This window comes from Parasteatoda tepidariorum, chromosome 6, assembly GCF_043381705.1.
Source record: "Parasteatoda tepidariorum isolate YZ-2023 chromosome 6, CAS_Ptep_4.0, whole genome shotgun sequence".
Classification (NCBI taxonomy): Eukaryota; Metazoa; Arthropoda; class Arachnida; order Araneae; family Theridiidae; genus Parasteatoda; species Parasteatoda tepidariorum.
Window position 1 is genome coordinate 11,119,876 of NC_092209.1, and position 20,981 is coordinate 11,140,856.

General features: G+C 32.5%; 1 protein-coding gene across 1 annotated transcript; it reads right to left on the reverse strand.

Annotated features, from left to right (window-relative positions):
- Positions 1-2,076: 2,076 nt before the first annotated feature.
- Positions 2,077-20,585, reverse strand: LOC107449684 (sialin-like). Its single transcript, XM_043055816.2, has 9 exons — positions 20,322-20,585; positions 18,868-19,101; positions 16,748-16,931; positions 14,205-14,332; positions 12,548-12,697; positions 10,793-10,925; positions 8,858-9,013; positions 6,316-6,401; positions 2,077-2,486 (listed from the first exon to the last, which is right to left on the reverse strand). Exons 1-9 carry the CDS (start codon positions 20,562-20,564, stop codon positions 2,256-2,258), a joined length of 1,545 nt encoding a protein of 514 aa, XP_042911750.2. The 5' UTR covers positions 20,565-20,585; the 3' UTR covers positions 2,077-2,255.
- Between the last annotated feature and the right edge of the window lie 396 nt (positions 20,586-20,981).

Sequence of the window (20,981 nt, forward strand, 5' to 3'; positions counted from 1 at the left end):
TAATTAATTCCTAATTGAGTTTAAATTAAATATTATCATGTTTTTAGGGCATGAATCTGAATTGAACAACCTGATAATGCTCACTCTGGTTATTGTTTCCGTTTTTAAAAGCGCTATATGTTGAGCCACCTCATGTGACATTTGCCATGTGACATTCTTAACAGCAATCATTGGTCGATTTTATAACGTTGCCATTCGGGGAGTTGTAATGAGGCTTTTTTTTGGTGCCGTGTAAGAGAAATATATATATAGATTCTATAAAGCAAAACTTAAATAAGAAAAACATGAATGTTTGTAAATGCATTCTTGTATTTTTATGCAGTAATTACCTTTAAAATCGCAGTCGAACTGGATTGGTGTGTTGGTTTCCATCTTATGACAGTTGTAACGTAAATAAAGCAATCTTTTTTCTTCAAATCATCATTTTTAATTTCGTAAAATTCGAATCCTTATCTACTGTATGTCATGCATCATTAATTAAATTGCTTTCTATCCAATTATGTCTTAACAGTTTATAAAATAAGTCATTGACTATTTGCTAATAGTTTAGAATACATTTATACATAAATTCCTTACTTAAGTTGACAAACACACGACCTTTTGGACATAATCCCAGCGCTCTACCAACCAGGCTAACTCGGCACTTTTGCAAATAAAATGTGTGAGCAAAAGATTTTAGCAAACAAATAGTGCCATGAAAAATTTTTATCCATTCATTTAACAAAGGGTATTAAAAACAAAATGTCTGTTTTGAAACGATTTAAAATATTTCGGAAAATGACGAAAAATTGGAGGTCATGATTTCATTTTTTTATTTTTTAAAAACTAAAAAAATCTATGAATACTACATAAATGGTTATAATATGGAATCTACAACTAAAAGAATAAATCAAGGCTCATTTAGATTTATTTTTATTTCTCACAGACATTTGTCAATGCATTGGAAATGTATATATACACATGAGAACTTTTATGAAATGCAAGAACACATAATACAAATAAGCAACAAAGTGTTTAAAAAAACAAAAAATACAACACAAGTAACGAATTACATACTTAAAATCAGTTTTGTAAAATCAGTCACATAATTATCATTACAGAAGTTCTAAATGCACATAATATTTAAAGTGGTTGTAAAAAAATAAGAGATCGTTTACCTGCCGGACTTATTGTGAACTAATAGAAAAAGTCCATTTATGAAAAACGTGCTACGGGTATACTCGGTTGCAAATTAAGAAAAAGCGTAGAAAGTTGGCAGCCTTGTGCTAATAGAAAAACTCCGTGTCTGGTAAGATATGAAATTGTACTGATATTCCACAGTATACTAGGTACACAGAGATGCCAATTGCTCCGGACACGCCACAATAATTAAAAAAACGGTAAATTACTACAATGTATGTTTTGCAAATATTTGACTATTATTGCTTGCTTTTTAAGAGGTATGGCATGGCATAAGTTATATAAAGTGGTGAATTATATAAGCCTACGAATCATTCAGAAATAGTGGTGGATAAAAATCTACTCAATTGCATTTATTAAACCAAGAATCACAATTGATAAACTACCACTTTAAAATCTATATTTTCTGTCCGGAGCAAGTTGGCATGTCTGGGTACAGTTAAGTAGTTAACACGTTGAATGCCATGGGGATCAGTAGTGACCGAGGCTGAGTTTGTTCGTAGCGTCACGGGATCACCGGTGACCAGCGAAGCCAAGATTATTAGAAACACATAATTCGAGTAAATTTTTAATTTTTTTTTATATTATTATCGTTACTAAAATGGTTCAAAGAAATTAATGCAATATAGAACAAACAAAAATGGTTTTATTTATATACACAGAGATGCCAACTTGCTCCGGATAGCGAATAAATATTTTCAAGTGGTAGTTTGTTAATTATGATTCTTGGTTTAATCAATACAAATTAAAATATCTTTATCCGCCACTATTTCTGAACAATTCGTAGGGTTATATAATTCACCACTTTTCTGATAAGTCGTGCTAAATCTTTTAAAACTAGCAAAATCTGTACAATTTTTGCGCGTTTAGTTTGTAGTAATTTACCGTTTGACCAGACGGGCAAGACATTAAACGTGTTATTAATCATGTTTCTGTTTCACAGACTACATCGGTGCGGGCATAAAAAGAACTTGCAAATGAATATTTTTAAGTATTGAGCAGGTGTATGTTAATAACAAAATCAGATGAATATACCTTTTGCGATTGCTTAGCAAATACATTTCAAGGCACGAAAATCACATTGAAGTCCTCAAATCCTCAGTATTTACTTTGACTATCAATTCAGATTCATTCTTCACCTGAGCGTTGATAACAATGTTCTCCAATTTCAGATCAGCGTTTTGTGGGATTTTCTTTGTGCCCCAAGACTGTAATTCTGCGGAACCGAACAGTACAAAAACTGTCGCGCAGAATATGTACAGTCCCGCTGTCATGTAAAATACGTTGCTCCAATTTGCAAGAGTTGGCTGAAATACAAAATTTTATTTTAAATTCGCATACAGTTTGATAATATCAAGTAAAGGTTTAAGATTTCAAGAACATTTTAATATTGTTAAAACCTTTTGACTCTTACAAATTAAAAAAAAAACACTTTAAAGCAGTGTTTTGTTTAATAATGATGCTGCTGATTTAATGGCATAAAATATTTTAATTTTCTAAGGGATACTAAGTAAATTATTATTTTAAAGAATGTAAGAAAATATGAAAATGAAAAGGAGAACATATTTTTTTCACGAAAGCATACTGTTCATGAGCTTTCTTTGCTTAACACAACTCAAACTGCGTGTTTATGAAAATGAAAACAGCCGCAAAAGCGGTTTTAAAAAAGTAGAGCTCAAAACATGTATTTAAGAAAGTAGGTATCTCTGGAAAACCGTGTTTTAAAAAAAAGATAGACAGGGATTAATACAAGCGTTTAAAAAAATCGGAATAGCTAGAAATGTGCCTTTTTAAAAACAGAAAGAGCCAAATACACGAGTTTAAGAAATTAGGTATAGTTGAAAATACGCCTTTAAAAAAATAGACAGAACTCAACGCACGTGTTTAAGAAAATAGGTGTAATTGAAAATACGCTTTTTTTAAAAAAAAGTCGGGGTCAAATACACTCGTTAAAAAAACAAGGGTAGCTGAAAATGCGCTTTTTTAAAAATAGACAGAGCTCAATACACGTGTTTAAGAAAATAAGAGTAACTGGAAATGCGCTTTTTAAAAAATAGACAGAGCTGAATACCCGTGTATAAGAAAAAAGACAGAATATAAAATCCGTCTTTTAAATGGTAAAACGTCAATCAAAATTCTTTAAGCCCAACCAAATCAGTTTGAAATTTTTATTAATTTAAAAAAAAAAACTTAGCCGCGATGTAACTTGCTTTTAAAATTATTATCAGTTAATAATTTTAAAAAATAGTAGTCACAAATATAGTTTGAAACATGAAATCAAATACTTTGTCTAATTTCATAAACATGCATTTTGAATTGAGTTCATCTTATAAATTACGTATTTCAAACCATGTCCATGTATGGAGTGATCGGTTGATATCATTTCCGGTAGAGGGCAGTAGATGTCTAGCCACCGTTGAAAATGATGCATCGCAGTAGGGAAAAGCGCCATTCACAATTGTGCTGCCGTAGACGATGGGTGACTTTACGTATGCAGAAAAAGCAGACATGCATTACATGTACGGCCGTGCAAATGGTAACGGCAGAGCTGCGTTACGAATGTATCGCGCGGAGTATCCTGATCGACGAATGCCGGATCATAGAATTTTTCAACGGTTACATCGTCAACTTTGTGAAACAGGTGCGTTCGACGTCAACAGACATGACGCTGGTCGATTAAGAGCTGTACGCACTCCAAGGCTGGAAGAAAGCATCTTGAACATTGTGGCTGATAGACCCGAGTCAAGCACAAGAACTGTTGCGCGTGACGTAGGTGTGAGTCATCAGACTGTATGCAGAGTGTTAAACGAAAATCGCTTACACCCCTTCCATTTTCAGAAAGTACAAGCATTGAATCCGGCAGATTATCCTCTCCGCGTGAACTTCTGCCTGTGGGTGATGCAGCAATGTGCGTTGCAGCCGGATTTCGTAGGTGATGTGCTATTTACAGATGAAGCGACATTTTCACGCGAGGGTGTCTTTAATGCGCACAATTCCCATGTGTGGGCAACCGATAATCCACATGCAACGCGTCCACATGCGTTTCAACAACGTTTCTGTATTAATGTGTGGGCTGGTATTGTGAACGACTTTTTGATTGGCCCATACTTACTACCCACGCGACTCAGTGGCGGAAGCTATCTTATTTTTCTGAAAGAAGTGTTACCACAACTGCTGCATGATGTTCCGATCGCCATTCGTAACCGCATGTGGTTTCAGCACGATGGGGCGCCAGCACACTTCAGCATTGATGTACGGAATTACCTGAATGCCACGTTTGGTGCTCGATGGATTGGGCGTGGTGGACCAATCCCTTGGCCACCCCGATCTCCCGATTTATCGAGCCTCGATTACTTTTTATGGGGACATCTAAAGCATCTTGTTTATGAGACTCCAGTTGACTCAGATGAGGATCTCGTCGCTCGCATATCTGTAGCTGCTGCAGGTGTGCGTGAAATACCAGGCATCTTTGAACGTGTACGCCAATCGCTCCACCGACGCTGTCAAGCATGTATCGCTTCTGGTGGACGCAATTTTGAACACTTACTGTAAACATGACACTTGTCAACAACGCTTTCAATAAAATCTTTGTTTTTCCTTTCGGCCGTTATTTCTCCAGTTTACGCCTCACCACGTCACTTGCGACTATACATTCCTATACAATAAATCATTGTTACAATGTCCTGTACCTACCATTAAAGTTTGTACCATGAATTCGGAACCACCCTGTATATATATATATTGGTTGGAACGCCTTGGAATATTTCTAAGTGATGGAAAAAGTGTGACAAATATTGTTGTTCAAAATTTAAAAGTGTCTACCGAAAAATTTCAATTTGATGGGAATACATGAATATATATTGCTTTTATTAGTTGAAGGTTACTTTTCTTTGTGATTATTATTATATTATAATAGGTAAAAATGAAAACATAAATCTCAATAGAGAAACACATTGACTACCACTTTCTCGTCACTTAAGAAGTACGGAATAAAATGGCTAATGTATTGCTAGCAATTCATGTAAGAATACGTTTTTGAAATTTTTGTAAACCGCACAACAGTTTAAAAACACCTATCTTATAATATCATTAACCAGTCCAAATAGTGGAACAGTTAATTCAGGTATTATTATTGTTCATGTTACATATATAAAGGATTTTATGAAATTTACTTATATTTATTTAACTTTTTTTAAAGTTGAAACTGGTATGTTATTTTCTCTTTAAAAGAATGGTAGTAAACATTTCACTTTTCTAAGGAATGTTTTTCACTGGGAATGAATGGAAATGAAATTGTACTGATAACTGCAGCTTTAGCAATTTTTTTTTTAATTTTGTGAACAATTAAGACCACATAAATTTATTTACATATTATTTATATAAATATTATTGTCGCCAATCCTTACGGATTTTCGGAAGAGTTTGTTCTTAAATTTAAAATAGTAGAGTAGTTTATACTTTCTGATTTCAATATTGTATTTATAAATATAATTTAAAATTATTTGGCAGCAACTAGTGATTAATAAAATAAATATATTAAACTATATATTAAACTATATTAATTAAACAGTGATTTACGCAAGCTCTGGAAAAATACTAAATATAAGGTGTATTTGTTTCTGATATTCCTTTCTTTCGTAGTATGAAAAACAGGAAACGATTGTTCTAAATTTCGTTGCCACATAAAATAATACAATTCAGTAAAAAAGGAATGTGTTGCCATTACCAGGAAGCAAAATAGAAATCTTTCGAAATTAAGGCGAAGGTGCGTTTTTTGTTTTTCAGTGGCGCCCTTTATGACCAACAATACGATTTTGCCTCTCACATACGTCATAACCCGTTTTATTTGGCGGACTTTCTCTCACACCTTTTCTTCATCCGCAGATAGTAATTTTGATCTGAACCGGAGAATGACCGATGTTCCAATATAGTACCTGCAGAGTACTAATTGATTTGTAATGGAAACTTGGATGACTTTGTGAATCCGACATATTTAATGTGCACCAGCCATCATTCAATACATGGGGACTTTTCAGCCGGCTGGATTCGAACTCCTGCTCACACGAACACAATTCCAACGTCCTTCCAACTAGGTTATCCCGATGCCCAAAAAATGTAATGTAATGCAATACTTACGCCAGTAGCTATGAAAATAGCAACAATCATGGGTCCTATGAAGCCAGATATGCAAGCAAATCCATTGGCAATACCATATAATGTTCCTAAAAATAGATTTCAACTAACTTGAAATAAAAATGGAGGGCTTCCAACTTTTTGCAAAATTTTATTCTAGTGGTAACTAAGTTAATGCTTTTATGTATTATTTTTTACTCAGTTAAACTTTTTGTCCGCACCATTACATATAAATGTTGTAAGAGCTCATATGCAACGCCATTTTGTTCCAGCACTCTTGTTATTGAGGCTTTTAAAATGGTGACAAAAGTACCAAATATTCTGAAAGCTTTTGGATTTTACCTGTCTACCATTCTGTAAAATAGTTTTCAAAAAGCGTAGCTATTGACAGTCTTGCAAATGTGGTACATATAATTTAGCCGACTTTTGAAGAAAGCTTTGGCTGCAAAAATTAACTGATACTAAGTACCCTTTAATTTATACTTAAAATTATTTTTTGCGTAGTGATGGGAAGTATAATTTTAAACAAAGTTACTAAAGAATGACTTATCAAAACATAAAATTGGCCACCGATAAAAAAATGTAGAAAACATTTCTCACAAAGTGATGCAAATTAGCATTCCTAGCTACCAGGACTGTCCTTATTTCTAGACTTTTTCTAAAGACTTATTCTAGTGGTAGCTAAGAAAAGTTTTAGTGTAATTTTTTAATTCAGTTAAACTTATTTTTCACACCACTATACATAAATGATTTAAAAGTTCATATGCAACGCCACTTTGTTCCAACTCTCTCAAAGTGACCCTTTTAGCAAATTTACCAAAAATTCTGAAAGCTTGATTTTGAAATGCCTACCATTCTATAAAATAGTTTCCAAAAAGTCTAGTAGTTTCTAGGCCTACATTGCAAGAAAAAGCGTTCTACTATTCCACTGTAAGCGTTCTGGTAAATTTGTTCTACTGAAACCAGCTGAAATTCATTTCAGTTGTAAAAATCGTCGCAAAGCTGTTACGAAGGTGTGATGTTCCCAACGGAATTTGAGCAAATTTATAACTACTTTTATTAGATTAAATTCTACTTAACAGTTATAGAGCTCATAAAATGTGTTGATATATATCGATAGAACTATCTATCGATGGAGTTTTGAACTAATAAATTTATTTTATAAATATTAATCACATCATTTGAATCATGTTTAGCTCATTTTTATTCTCACTTGGACCAAAAGAATGTGAAATGGAAAACTTATTTCTTGCTAACACTTCATTTAAGGCAGAAAACTAAGAATGTGAAATTAATATTTCTTTTTCCTCTAAAAAATTTTGACAATAGAATGTGAGATACGGCGTATACCAATTCGTTTGTTACTTCAGCTTATGGTATGTAGATGGCAGCAGTATCTGGCATACATTTATCTAGAAATTCAGGTGAATTTGGGATGTGCCGTTTTTGTTCTGATTTTTTTTGAGCACATTAATTTTAAAAATATTCGCCAATTGCACTTATTTTTTGCTTAGGAATAACTCCAGCGAGGACTAAAATTATTCAAAAACTGTAGCTTTTAACGAGAAAATGATTGCAGGCTAGAAATCAGTAAAGCAAAAAGATCTAACATCCGTTCAAAACCTTATGAAACAAAACAAGAAATTTCCCCAGTTTTATTGACTATATCTTTTGGATTCTAAATTAGATTAATGTGAAATGACTAATGACTAATTAATGTGAAAAAAAATAATTTTTAGAATAATGTGATAACCGCCAGTGCATATAAAATCAATGATAAAAAAGATACATTTAAAATAATTTTCAATCTTAATTTTCAGTTTTCTGAAGAAAAAAATTTTTTCTTGGGATCTGTTAGTATTGCCATTCCTTTAGAGCAATCATTGGAGCCATTCAAATATTACGTATTGTGCGGTTATGAGGAGAACAGCTCCAGACTAAAAATCTGGGTATACTTAACCAGCCCCTGTTACCAAATACAGCCGCAATCTGGGAAATATTGCCCCATAGTTCGGTTAGGGGATCAGTTCAAAGTGTCGAACCCTAAATGCTAATTTTATTTTTCGCATATATCGCATATCTCGAGAACTTTTAAAACAAATTGAAAACTTTTTGCACTCAATTGAAAAATTTTTTTATCCAAAGATAATGATACTCAAAAAATAAATTGCAGGGAACATTTATTATTTTATTTAACAATTGCTCAAAAAATTATTTTGAATTGTAAGGCATGCAATTTCTTACATCATTTTAAAATATTTAATTTTGCGTGACAAAATACAAAACTTGAGAGAAATCGGTCGAATAGTTTATGAGAAATCCAATTTCAAATGTACGATTTTTTTATTCAATATCTCGGGAAGTATTCAACCAAGTTCGCTCAAATTTAAGAAGGTCCATTTTTTTGGAGAACTGCACATAATAAATGTCAAATAAATAATAACTTGTACCGAAAATTATGTTGGATTTGAGTTTTTGTAACTATTTTCCATTATTTAGGTAATTAGTATTTTCGACAAATATAACTAAACAGAAATGAAATTACCTGAGAAACCTGGACACATGTCAACATGGGTGACGTTGCAGCCCGAATAAATGCACCCATCGAGAGCTATTGCAGCCACAAGAAGTGCTACATTGATATCCAAGCGACAGCCAGACGCTGTTATGCCGAGTAAACAAATAGCAGGGCCAAAGATACCTGCAAAGATCAATTGTGCCTCTTTTACTGAGTATGTTATGGACTGCTTTTAAAATCACAAGAGAAAATTTAAGCTTACAAACACAAGAAACGTTTGCAAAATTGCCGACAACAAGCTAGCGCAAAGAGAATTCGCTATATTGGAACAATCAATAAATAAGAAACATATTGATCTATTAATATCGATCAATATGTTTCTAAACAATTTGGTGTTGCTTGTTGTGACATAATAGTGACAATTATCTAGCATTGAATGTTCCAATACTGTTGTTTGTTTTAATATAGTGACAAACAAAGAAATTTTAAGCTTACTAAAACAATACTGTTCTACAAAAGTATGGAGTGCAATATTTTTGGGTTTTGATACCGCAAATAGAATTCACTATATTGCAAGAATCAGCAAAAGGTTACCGTTCGTTGATAGTGACGAGCAATATAGAATATCCTGTTCTGATGTAGTGATAAAAAAATGCGTTAATGGCTGTAAAAATATGGCAGTAAAAATCTAGTCAGGGTTGTTCCAATAAAGTAACGAAGATATAGCGTTTATTCTTCCAGTCTAGTAACAAAAGTATAGCTCTGATTTTTCCAATATAGCAACAGACCATCCGGCAATGATTACTCTACTATTAAGAAAAACGAACAGTATAGCATGGATTTTCCAATATAGTAACTAAGAAGCCTTTGTGGCCCAGGGGTTAGAGCGCTTACTTCCCAATGCGGTGACCCGCGGTTTCGAATCTTGGCGATGACAGGTCAATACGAATTCCCTACCCTGATAGCACCGACCACAATGCTACGAAAAAATATTCTCAGTAATAGATGGATCATGGATTAGAGTCCCCTTACAGTTAGGCTAACCGTGGGAGGTTTCCGTAGTATTCCTCTCCATGTAACTCAAATGCCCATTTAAATTTCCTCCACAAAGACAAATTTCTCACAATATTTGATCTGGGAGTTCCATTGTCTCCTAGATTTTTTTCAAAATTACAAGGCTACGAAATTGAGCATTGGTAGTAGTAAACTAAAATATGTCCGGTTGTTCAGCGATGGATTTAAGCGAAAATGAAATAAAATAAAACACAGTAACAATTGGAAAGAAAAAATTGAATAAACTAAATATTTTGATATTTAATTGTGAAGGTATTCGGGTTCCTCAGGACGTATCTGAACTCGTATCTGAAACTGAGGCTCAGAACTGAGAACTCAAGTCGTATCTCAAACTGAGAGTTCAATCTCAGGAATATATTAACGCCATAATGATTATGTAATCTCAGAAACATTCAGGTCATTTCTGGACACTGTTAAACCTCATATATAATCTTTGAAACATTCAAGTCATTTCTGGACACTAATAAATCTCATATATAATCTTTGAAACACTCAAGTCATTTCTGGACACTAATAAACCTCATATATAATCTCAGAAACATTCAGGTCATTTCTGGACACTAATAAACCATATATATAATCTTTGAAACATTCAAATCATTTCTGGACACTAATAAATCTCATATATAATCTCAGAAACATTCAGACCATTTCTGAACTCTAATAAACCTCATATATAATCTCAGAAACATTCAAGTCATTTCTGGACACTAATAAATCTCATATATAATCTCAGAAACATTAAACCTGAACACTAATAAATCGCAAATTCAAACCCAGAAACATTCAAATTCATATTTTAATGTTAATAATTCACATTTTTTAAAAATAATTTTGCCGCTTATAATGCTTACATTAATTAAAGAAGATGCTTATATAATATCTTACCGATAGAATTAAATAACTTTCTAATTGCAGTTGCGGAGATTTTCTCCGATTCTCTTAACTTATCGGCAGCAAGAGATGCAACACAAGCTACTATTGCTTGGAATATGTAAGCCAACGCTGAGATGAATCCATTCTAAATAAAAGAAAAATTAGTTAGAAAACGTAAATAAATAATGCTGAAATGTATATACAAGGTAACAAAAAATTATACGGATCACTTTTGTGGTTATTTACCAATAAAGTTTTAAAACCTTTTTACATATATAGCATACTGATCTAAAGCTCTACTATTTGACTTTCAATTGCAATACTATTTCATAAAATCACAAAAATGCTTTTGAAGAAATTTGACAAAAAGCTAATTGGTCAAGTACAAGCATTTTTAGAACTTCGATGGAGCCACAAAATTATAGAAACCCATTTTAAAAAGAAAGGTATTGCGATTTCACTCAGCCATATCAGTCGCATCAAGAATTCAAAACTTGGATCGATGCAAAATAATGCAAAACCAAAAAGAAGTGGACGGTCAAGCAAATTGAAGAAATCAGATTTGCAGAAGCTTGATAAGATGACATCAAAACCGGATCCTCCAACACAGACAAGCATGGCTAAAGCTCTTAACGGGAGTCAGCAAGTTGTAAGCTATCAACTAAAACAAAAGTTGAAGAAAAAATGCCATAAAAAACCTAAATGTCATCATTTAAGTGAGAGATCGGTGCAGATTAGGAGGCAACGTTTATGGCCTCTCTACAAGCTTCTCTGTAAGGACAGATGGCGAAAGTTCATTACAACTGATGAAGCTTGGATCTATCTATCTGATACCAATGCTAAATCTAAAGTTCAATATCTTAGCCGTGGACAGAACAGGCGAGACTTGACACCATCAACCACGGTGCCTCATGTCAAAGGCGTAATGGTTTGGATGGGCATATCCGCCCATGGTGTGACCAAACCTCGGTTTGTGAAACCTGGGGCCCAAAATAAATTTTGAGTATTCCATACAGAAGATATTAAAGCCCTTTTTTAAGGATGATTACTGCAGATTGTACTCTAATAGTGATGCTGTGTTCCATCAGGACTCTGCCCCATCGCATGCATCTAAGGTCACCCAGAAATTCCTAACAGATCAGCAAGTGAAATTCCTGAGACCAGAACAATGGATTCCAAACAGTCCTGATGCTTCACCATGCGACTATTTCCTATGGGGACATCTGAAAAACAAACTGAATAAGAAAAGATTTTCTACATTGAGAGGCGTTCAAAGAGCTATTAGAGAAGAGGTGAAGAAAATCCCCCAGGAAATCATTTTGCGGGCTTTAAAATCATGGTCGAAGCGTTGTAGACAAATCTATTATGCCGGAGGTCGACATATTGAGAAACATCGCTGAATGTTACCCTGTATTATTCAAAACTGGTTTTTAAATTTCTTAACGCATAGCTTTCTTGATTTTGTGCTATAATTTTTTATCATTTTTCATTTGCATTCATAGGTTTTCTATCAAGCTTTTGGTTACACATACGAAATTGTACTATGCTACCAATTTTAAAAATTTTCATTGATGCTGTGTCTAATTTGAGCTTTAAATATGTAAGCTTTATATATTGAAACTGATGTCTTTATAAATAAAACTAAACAAAAAATTAAGCTTGCATTTGCAGTATTGCATTTGAAGTATTGCATTTGAAGTATTGCGCCTAATCTTATTATCTTATTAAACGAAATTGCACCATGCTGTGAGGCTATTAAATACTTACGGATGCTAGATCGAAATGAAGAGCAGTACTTAAGTATGTGGGCAATTCTGTCAGCAAAATCAAGAAACCAAATCCTTGACCGAATTGTGCAATCATAAGAGCCCATACAGGAACAGATGTAAACATATCTTTCCATGGAATTACATGTTTCTATATAAAACAGTAAAAGTTAAACAAATCAGTAAATATAGGACTTAAAGTACGTCTAATATACTATTGATGAAACAAAAGTTAATAATTATACATTTTAAGTTTTCTTTATAATATTCGTAGACATTCATTAAACAATTTATATTGTACTTTATATTGTATCAATATTCTTGCACTTAGTCAATAATGTGTAAGTATAGTATAAGCAGTTATAGTACAGTGCGCAAAATAAAAAACGGACCACCCTAATTAACTTTTGATCTAATGTTCGAATCTTCACGCTCTAGGACTCAATCTTAGTGGTTCGAGGGGATGACCTCAAATATACCAGTTAATTAGTGCGTATGATATTTTAAGCTACGAAATCAGACGCAAAATGTACTTTCTCTGAATAAGCATACCGTTTTCTTGACGGATTCAAACTTCTGACGGATTCAAAATATAGGGGGATCACGCAATTTAAAAATTTAGTTCCCATAGTTTTTTCAGGAGAGCGACCTAAAGTTAATGTTAAATTTACCTTTAGCGTAGCAATTTTCCAAACTTTGAACCGCTCTCTTGGCCAAACTAAGGGGACCATATTTTCCAATTTGCGACAACCAATTATATTTTGGGAATCAGAAATCCGACTGGTAGGTTTATTCAGTTTTTTCAAATCCTCTCTTTTATCAAAAAATACAAGACTTTTACTCTATAAAACATTAATTAGGCCGATACTCTGAAACCTGGAACCTGACTCAAGCTGGTGAAAATAAAATTGCCATTTTTGAGAGAAAAGTTTTGAGGGCCATCCTTGGTGGGATAAAAATAAATAATTCCTGGAGAAGACGATATATAATACTGAACTGTACAAAATCTACAGAGAGCCAGATATTGTGAAATTCATTAAAACACATCGAATGAACTGGGCAGCTCACATTTTCAGAAGGAATGATGACTCACATTTTAAAAAAAATCCTGTTACACAAATCCCTAACGAACAGGAAAAGAGGTAGACCCAGGCTGAGATGGCTGGATTTAGCTGAGACTGATTTCCTTACTCTAAAGGAGAAAAACTGGCGAACAAGTGTCAAAAGTAGAGAGAAGTGGATTCGAATTCAAAGGAAGGCACTGGCCCACCCTGGGCTGTCTAGCCAGATATGATGATGATTATTCAGAGAAAGTATTTTTTGTGTCTGATTTCGTAATTTAAAAAAAAAGTCTGCGCTAATTAATTAGCATATTTGAGATCACCCCCTCCAACTCGTCCTAAAACGTGAAAATCCGATTATTAGATTAAAAGTTATTCAGGGTGGTCCTTTTCTATTTTGCGCACTGTAGATTAAGTGCGTGTGTAAAATAAGACGCGAATTATTTTGATAGACGTTCTTTATCTTATGGATTTCACATAAGTTCTTATTTTTTCATAGGAGAATAAAAACAGTTACTTTCTTTGTTAAACAAATCTGCAAGCATGTTTTTGAGAGTTTAATTGCCAGAACATTGACAAAGTTTGGTTTCAACTAACCTCTTTGGATTCTTCGTCTTTGTTTTGTTCGATGTATAAAAATTCTTCTTTGGAGATTGTGGGATGAACCGAAGGAGTTTCATACATTAAGAAGCACCAAAAGAAAAACCAAATCACGCCTATTGTACCTAAAACCAGAATTAAAAAAAATGTTAAAAGACCAAAGGTAGCATTCTGAAACAATACATAACTTCAAATATTAGTCTATTCAGTAATAAAAATATTAGTAAATACGAAGTACAATTAATAGTATTAAAATATATATGTCAGAAAATGCTTTTCTAGTTTATTATAATGTTATCAAAAAAGAAAAGAAGCCCAACTTAATATTTTTGTTCGATGCAAATATTTTATAGGTTCCATGTATTTATTAAAGAAATAAAAATATCTGTTGAATTTTTGCCTTAAAAAATATAAGTATAGGAAATGGTAAAGGGTTAGATAGGCGAACATTCATTTTTTTTTCTTCCAATTAAAGTTTTATGAAAACTCAATTTGCTTCATAGATTATTTACTCTACCACTGGAGAAAGTATTTTATATGTATAAATATCAGATGTTTGGTAGTATATTCATAGTCAACACACTAGCAATTAAGTTTTCTGTCTATTATTATTGAAAAAGCTAACTTTGTGTCTTCGTGGATTAAATAACAGTGGTGGTTAAAAATTGGTGAAACTTACAAGCAAATAGTATTACATTTCTAGTGGTGTGTGAGCTACGACCAGCCATGAGCCGACAATATAGGCCAATGGTTAATTTGACATTTACAATACAAGTAGTATAAGCAGAAAAGATTAAAAAATAAACTTATATAATTCTGATGTAACTTCTGAAATTAAAATGGACGCAAAGATACAATAATAAATTTTTAACGATTGGGATTTCATTTTTTCATCTTTCACATAAAATATCATTGGATATTTAAACGTACTATCAATGGCATTCCTTGTAGCCTGTTCCTATCCAACTCATATTAAAATGGTCAAATTTGCTGACACATTTTTCCAAAAAACTTCAGAAACAATTTCCAACAACAGAAAATTATTTACATTTTTATAAACTCTTTTTTGTAACTTCGCATTACATTCTACATATACTAGGCTATATTTGAGCAGATAAATTTTGGAACTAAATAATTATTTTATAAGGTTTTCATATGGGCCGGGATAGCCTGGCTGGCAAGGTGCTGGACTCACGCTTGTGAGAACGTAGTAAATGATTATCGGTGCACGTTAAATCTGTCGAGTCGCAAAGTCCTCCATGTTAACATAACAAATCAATACCTCTGGGGGTACTGAATTGGTGATTGATCGTTCTCCGGTACAGGTCAAAATTATGATCTGTGGATGAATGAATGGGTCCGCCCTATAAACGGGTGTGACGTATGGGTGTGGCAGAACTCTAATTCCTAGTGATAGATGGCGTCACTGAAAAACAAGAACAATCGTACCCCCTATGCCTTATTGGCCGGCATAATGTTTTCATATTCTCCGCGTTTACGAAATCGTTAAATATTATGGAGAAATAAACTTGTTTAATGTTTGTTATTAACCTCCTCGTATGTATGATATTGTAATCATACATTTCTTAAAATATACATTCTCCGACAGATTGTTTCAACCATACTATCTATATCTTGAACCGTAATACGGAGCAAAAAATCCCACACAAATCTAATAAAAATTTATTCTCGGTAAAATTTATTGAAAATTGTAAATGAAAAGGTTACAGTTTAAAAAATTCTGATCCTAAGTTCTCACTGACACAACGTCCAAAAACTGATAGTTTCCAAGATACGAAGCCTCAAACATAAATACTGAAAACCAGCAAAAATCTAATACCGTCACGGTATAAGCATTTAACCAATGTGCACCACGTGGAGATTGTCGAATCGGGTTTCGCAAATGCTATATCCTTTAAAAGGGCTGATTATTTAAACAAAAAGATGCTTGGATGTAAGCATATAATTATATATAGTTACACATAAACATAACAAGTCATTAATTATTTAAATAATATATAAATATTATTAACATTTTGTTGGCGAAGTCGATTTTCTACATTCTAGATACATTCGATTATCTTCGCAGATGGATACTTGAAATTATCTCTATACTTGCATATCCTAAACACTTGCAATGTGTGCACAAGTACTCCACGTCACAACCCCACAGTAATCGTTCTACGTGCTCTTGCGCGCCGAATCCTGTCAATTAAAAATGAAAACTGTTGCCAGCGCGAGAAAAGAAATATCATCGGTTTTATTGATACATACGTATTAGCGTTTTATATAATATAGATAGAAGCCAATTCAAAAGAGAATCAATTTACATAAAATGTGGGCGGGATATTGTTGCATTCTTAATAAGGGACAAATTTAATGGTGTTATCATTGAAGTTGAACCACGCTATCTTATAACTAAGTTTAAAATCGTCGATATTATGGTTCAACTTAGTACAATATTATGATGTAGCAACTATAAACGATATAATGGTTCAATGGTCTTTAAAATGTTTAAAAGATTTTTAAAAAAATCATACCGAAAGTGTAGAAAACAGAAGGCCATCCTCCAAGGAAATCTGTACTGCAAAGCAAACCGGACACAGAGAGGGATGCCACATTCCCTGCCATCACACCAGTGTAGATGATTGTAGATAGTCTGCTCCTCTCAACTTTGGGTGCCCACTTGCTGATGGAAGCTGTTATGGAGGGGGTTGTCACGCCCTGAAGATATACAATTAAACATCATGCTACACTGACAGCGCGTGTAATCATTTTCATAAACTGTATCGCCACAATCTAATTGCAAAAATTTGCCACCGATTTGATACTATGCAAGTGCAGAATAACCAATAAAAATTACTAATTAGGATACTGAAGTATATACCTGCTTTGTGTTTTTAAACGTAATTGATTATGAGTGATACAGAGAGTTATGGCCTCTTTAAGAAGGCTTGATCACAAAAATAATATTGTCTATGCTTCAACATTTATTTTGCTAGTAAATTTGCTCAAATTTTTATACAAGATCTTTAACCTTTTCGAGACGGGCGAGTCATGTATGCATTTTCAGGTTTTTGACCATCAGGGAAAAATAGATAAAGCTGGTAGCCACACTATTTCTTTATTAGTTTATTTGTCAGATGAGGCAATAATATTTTAATCTTTTTTATTTCCCATTAGTTAATTCAAATTTTAAAGAAAATGTGCATTTTGTACTTTGAGCTAATACTGATTAGGTCCTCCTCCTTTACAGACAACAATTTGGAAGTTTTTGAGCTAGATACTTCTTTTCAGTTTCAAATTATATAATTTCTTCCAGTAAGGTGCTCAAGCTTTAAATATCAACAACCAAATGGTCAGGTGATCACAATGTGTTACCCCTTTTTTTTTTAAAGTAAAAGATTTATGGGTTAAGGAGCACTTTGATGACCAAATTGACCAAATTGCAATCACTACTAGGACTAGGAGCATTGATTAGTTATGTTAGAAGTAAGGTAAAAGCAAAAAAAGGACTGTCATATTAGCCATGCCCTCATGAAAACTACAGCTTTTTATATTTTTCCATCCTGTGTCTGATTTTCAACCACTGCATTCAGACTCGCCAGCATATATGGCAGTACTTTTACTTTCGTTACTTGTACCGCCGGTACAAGTAAAAAGTACGTACTTTTACTTGTACTTCGTTACTTTTTAAATTTGGTACTTTTATTTGTACTTTCGTTACTTTTTTAGGGAAAAAGTACAAGTATTTGTAACAGAAGTATCGAATGAAATCGTTACTTTTTTCTAAAACTCCGTAAGCTTTCTAAAAAAAAAAACAAGTTAAAAGAAATTCTTATGTTTCTTTAATTTATAAAATTAATGTGCAATATATATGCAATCACAGCTAACTTCGTGTTTAAATAACTTCTGTTTCAACTTATACTGCACATTCAATTATTTTTTACTAACTCAAAGATCACAAAGCTATCTGAAAACCCGTGTTTGCTTTGTTTATGTTTGTGCATTTAAAACGCGTTTCTATAGAGTAAAACAATTTTAAATCAATGGTAATTCATATAAATAAAAATAATAGACTAAAAATTAAAATCTATAGATAAAATTTCTTTTTCGTGCAAATCCATAAAAAGTTTGATATTAAAATTACATTTGATTTTAAAATTATATTATACGATTATATTATTAAATTATATTACAATATTCTTTCGAATTTAAAAATAAATTAATATCCATAACTTTCAAAATTAAAAATGATTAAATAAATAACAACAATTTTGCAAAAACATTTAGGAACATAAGAATATTATTCAATAAAATTTTAGGTTACTTTGAATTTTCGATTTCCTAGAAATGTACTTTTGAATCGTTACTTTCTTTGTTTATTACTTGTAATTTTTACTCGTTACTTTTTAAAAACAAGAACTTTTTACTTTTTCCTCGTTACTTTTTTTAAAAATACTTGTACTTTTACTCGTTACTTTTTAAAAGTAACGTTGCCATATATGCTCGCCAGTCCCAAAGATGTAAATAAATTGCAACCGTGGATGATCACTAATAGATCACTGCTTTCTACAAAATTTTGATGTTTAAATTATTATTAATACCTATCATTTATTTTACTTTCGGCGTTGAAAGTTGTGTAAATTATAGTACTTACATCAGCTAGTCCTTGAAGAACACGGATAGCAACTAAAGCATATTTATCCAGATGTGCAGCTAAAGGGGATAAAAGGGTGAAGATAGATGTAGCCAAAACTCCTCCGCCAAATACCCATTTGGCACCATACTTCTCAGCCAATATGCCACCAGGTACGTGAGTGATCACATACCCATAGTAATAGGCCGCCAAGATAGCTCCTTGTGTTGAAGTTTCCCAGTTGAATTGTTCACCCTAAAATAATTTATGAATTATTCATCAAAATCATTAATGGTCTTATTCACGAAAATTAAAAATGATGAAATAATAAATTTATGGAAACAAAAAATATATACTTTATTATTTGTATTCTAAGCAATAATTTTAGGATATGCTTGAGGTTTAGGCTTTATTCATTATAACTAGGACGATTAAAAGTGCACAGAATTGTTATTTTTGTTTACGTTATTAATTTTTAAATCAAAATTTTTGTCCAAATTATAATTGTTATATACTGTAATATTATTTCAAACGACAAATTAAATTTACTTTCAAATAAAAAACATTAGCTTACTTTACATAGTTGACCATTCATTCTTATACTTTTATCTATGCAATAAAATATAAACACTTACGTATATCAAGTGAACGATATTAACATGTTGAATGCCATCGGGGTCACCGGTGACCGGCGAAGCCAAGATTATTAGAAACACTCGATTCGAGTAAAATCTTAATTTTTTTATATTATTATCGTTACTAAAATAGTTTGAAGAAATTAATGCTATATAGAGCACACAAAAATAGTTTCTTTTAAATACACAGAGTTGCCAACTTGCTCCAGACAGTGAATAAATATTTTCAAGGGGTAGTGTATTAATTGTTATTCTTAGTCCAGAGATGCCAACTGCTCCGGACACGCCAAAATAATGAAATAAACGGTAAATAACTACAAAGTAAATTTTGCAAATATTTGACTATTTTTGATTGATTTTTAAAAGGCATACCATGACGTAAGTACTAAAAAGTGATGAATTATATAAGCCTACGAATTATTTAGAAATAGTGATGGATAAAAATCTACTAAATTGAATTTATTAAACCTAGAATCACAATTGATAAAGTACCACTTTAAAATGTATATTTGCTGTCCGGAGCAAGTTGGCATCTCTGTTAGTCCAAAAAAGTTCAGTCGATTTTTTCCCACTACTATTTCTAAACAATTTGTTGGCTTATGCAATTCACCACTTTTTTCTGATAAGCCATGCTAAACCGTTAAAAAAACTTGCAAAATTTGTCTAATATTTGCAAATTTAGTTTGTAGTTATTTACCGTTTGACCAGACAGGCAAGCCATGTAAAATTACCTTGCCATTTAACGTCTTAACAATGAAAGAGATTAATCAATAGGGACTTTAAGAAAACAATTATTTAAGAGTACAGTATTAAACAAGAAAACTATTTTTTATGTCTTACCGTAAAAATCATACTGCTTTTTTTAGGTTCATCCTGGACCAAGTTGGGGCATTCTGCAACTTGGTTGAAAGAAGCATTCAGTGAAGGCAGAGGAGCATTTGTTGTCTGGTTGACCATTGCCACAATAGCCACGCTGAGATTCGTCCTCATGGCAAAAACATTAAATATACCAAGACTTCCAAGGAGAACCAATATGTACCTTCTCGGCATATAGAGTGATTTCAATTCTAAAAAAAGAAACATTATTGTTCAGAATTTTGGAATTTTTTCTACTTTATTTTATGGCAAAACTGTACACGACATTTATATATAAGCATTTATAATGAAATTTCATCAAACTGTTTTGTCTCTCGCTAAATTTTATTTGTTTCAGTTTCATTGTTCAAAAACTTTCAAGTATAGAAGATCTAGGAAAATATCAAAATTTATACATGCCTTATATTATACATGCCAAAATACTCTTCAACATGCTTGCCTAAATGAAATTTTTTACATGCCCAAACATATTTTTCAAGTGCAAATTAATGAAAGCATAATAATGCATATCAGTATTAAGCATTTTAATGACGCTTATAATCCCATTAACGAAACATAATTCCATAAACAGCAATATGTCCGCATCAAAAACTATGGAAAGTATCGTAGAAAACAGAAGGCCAC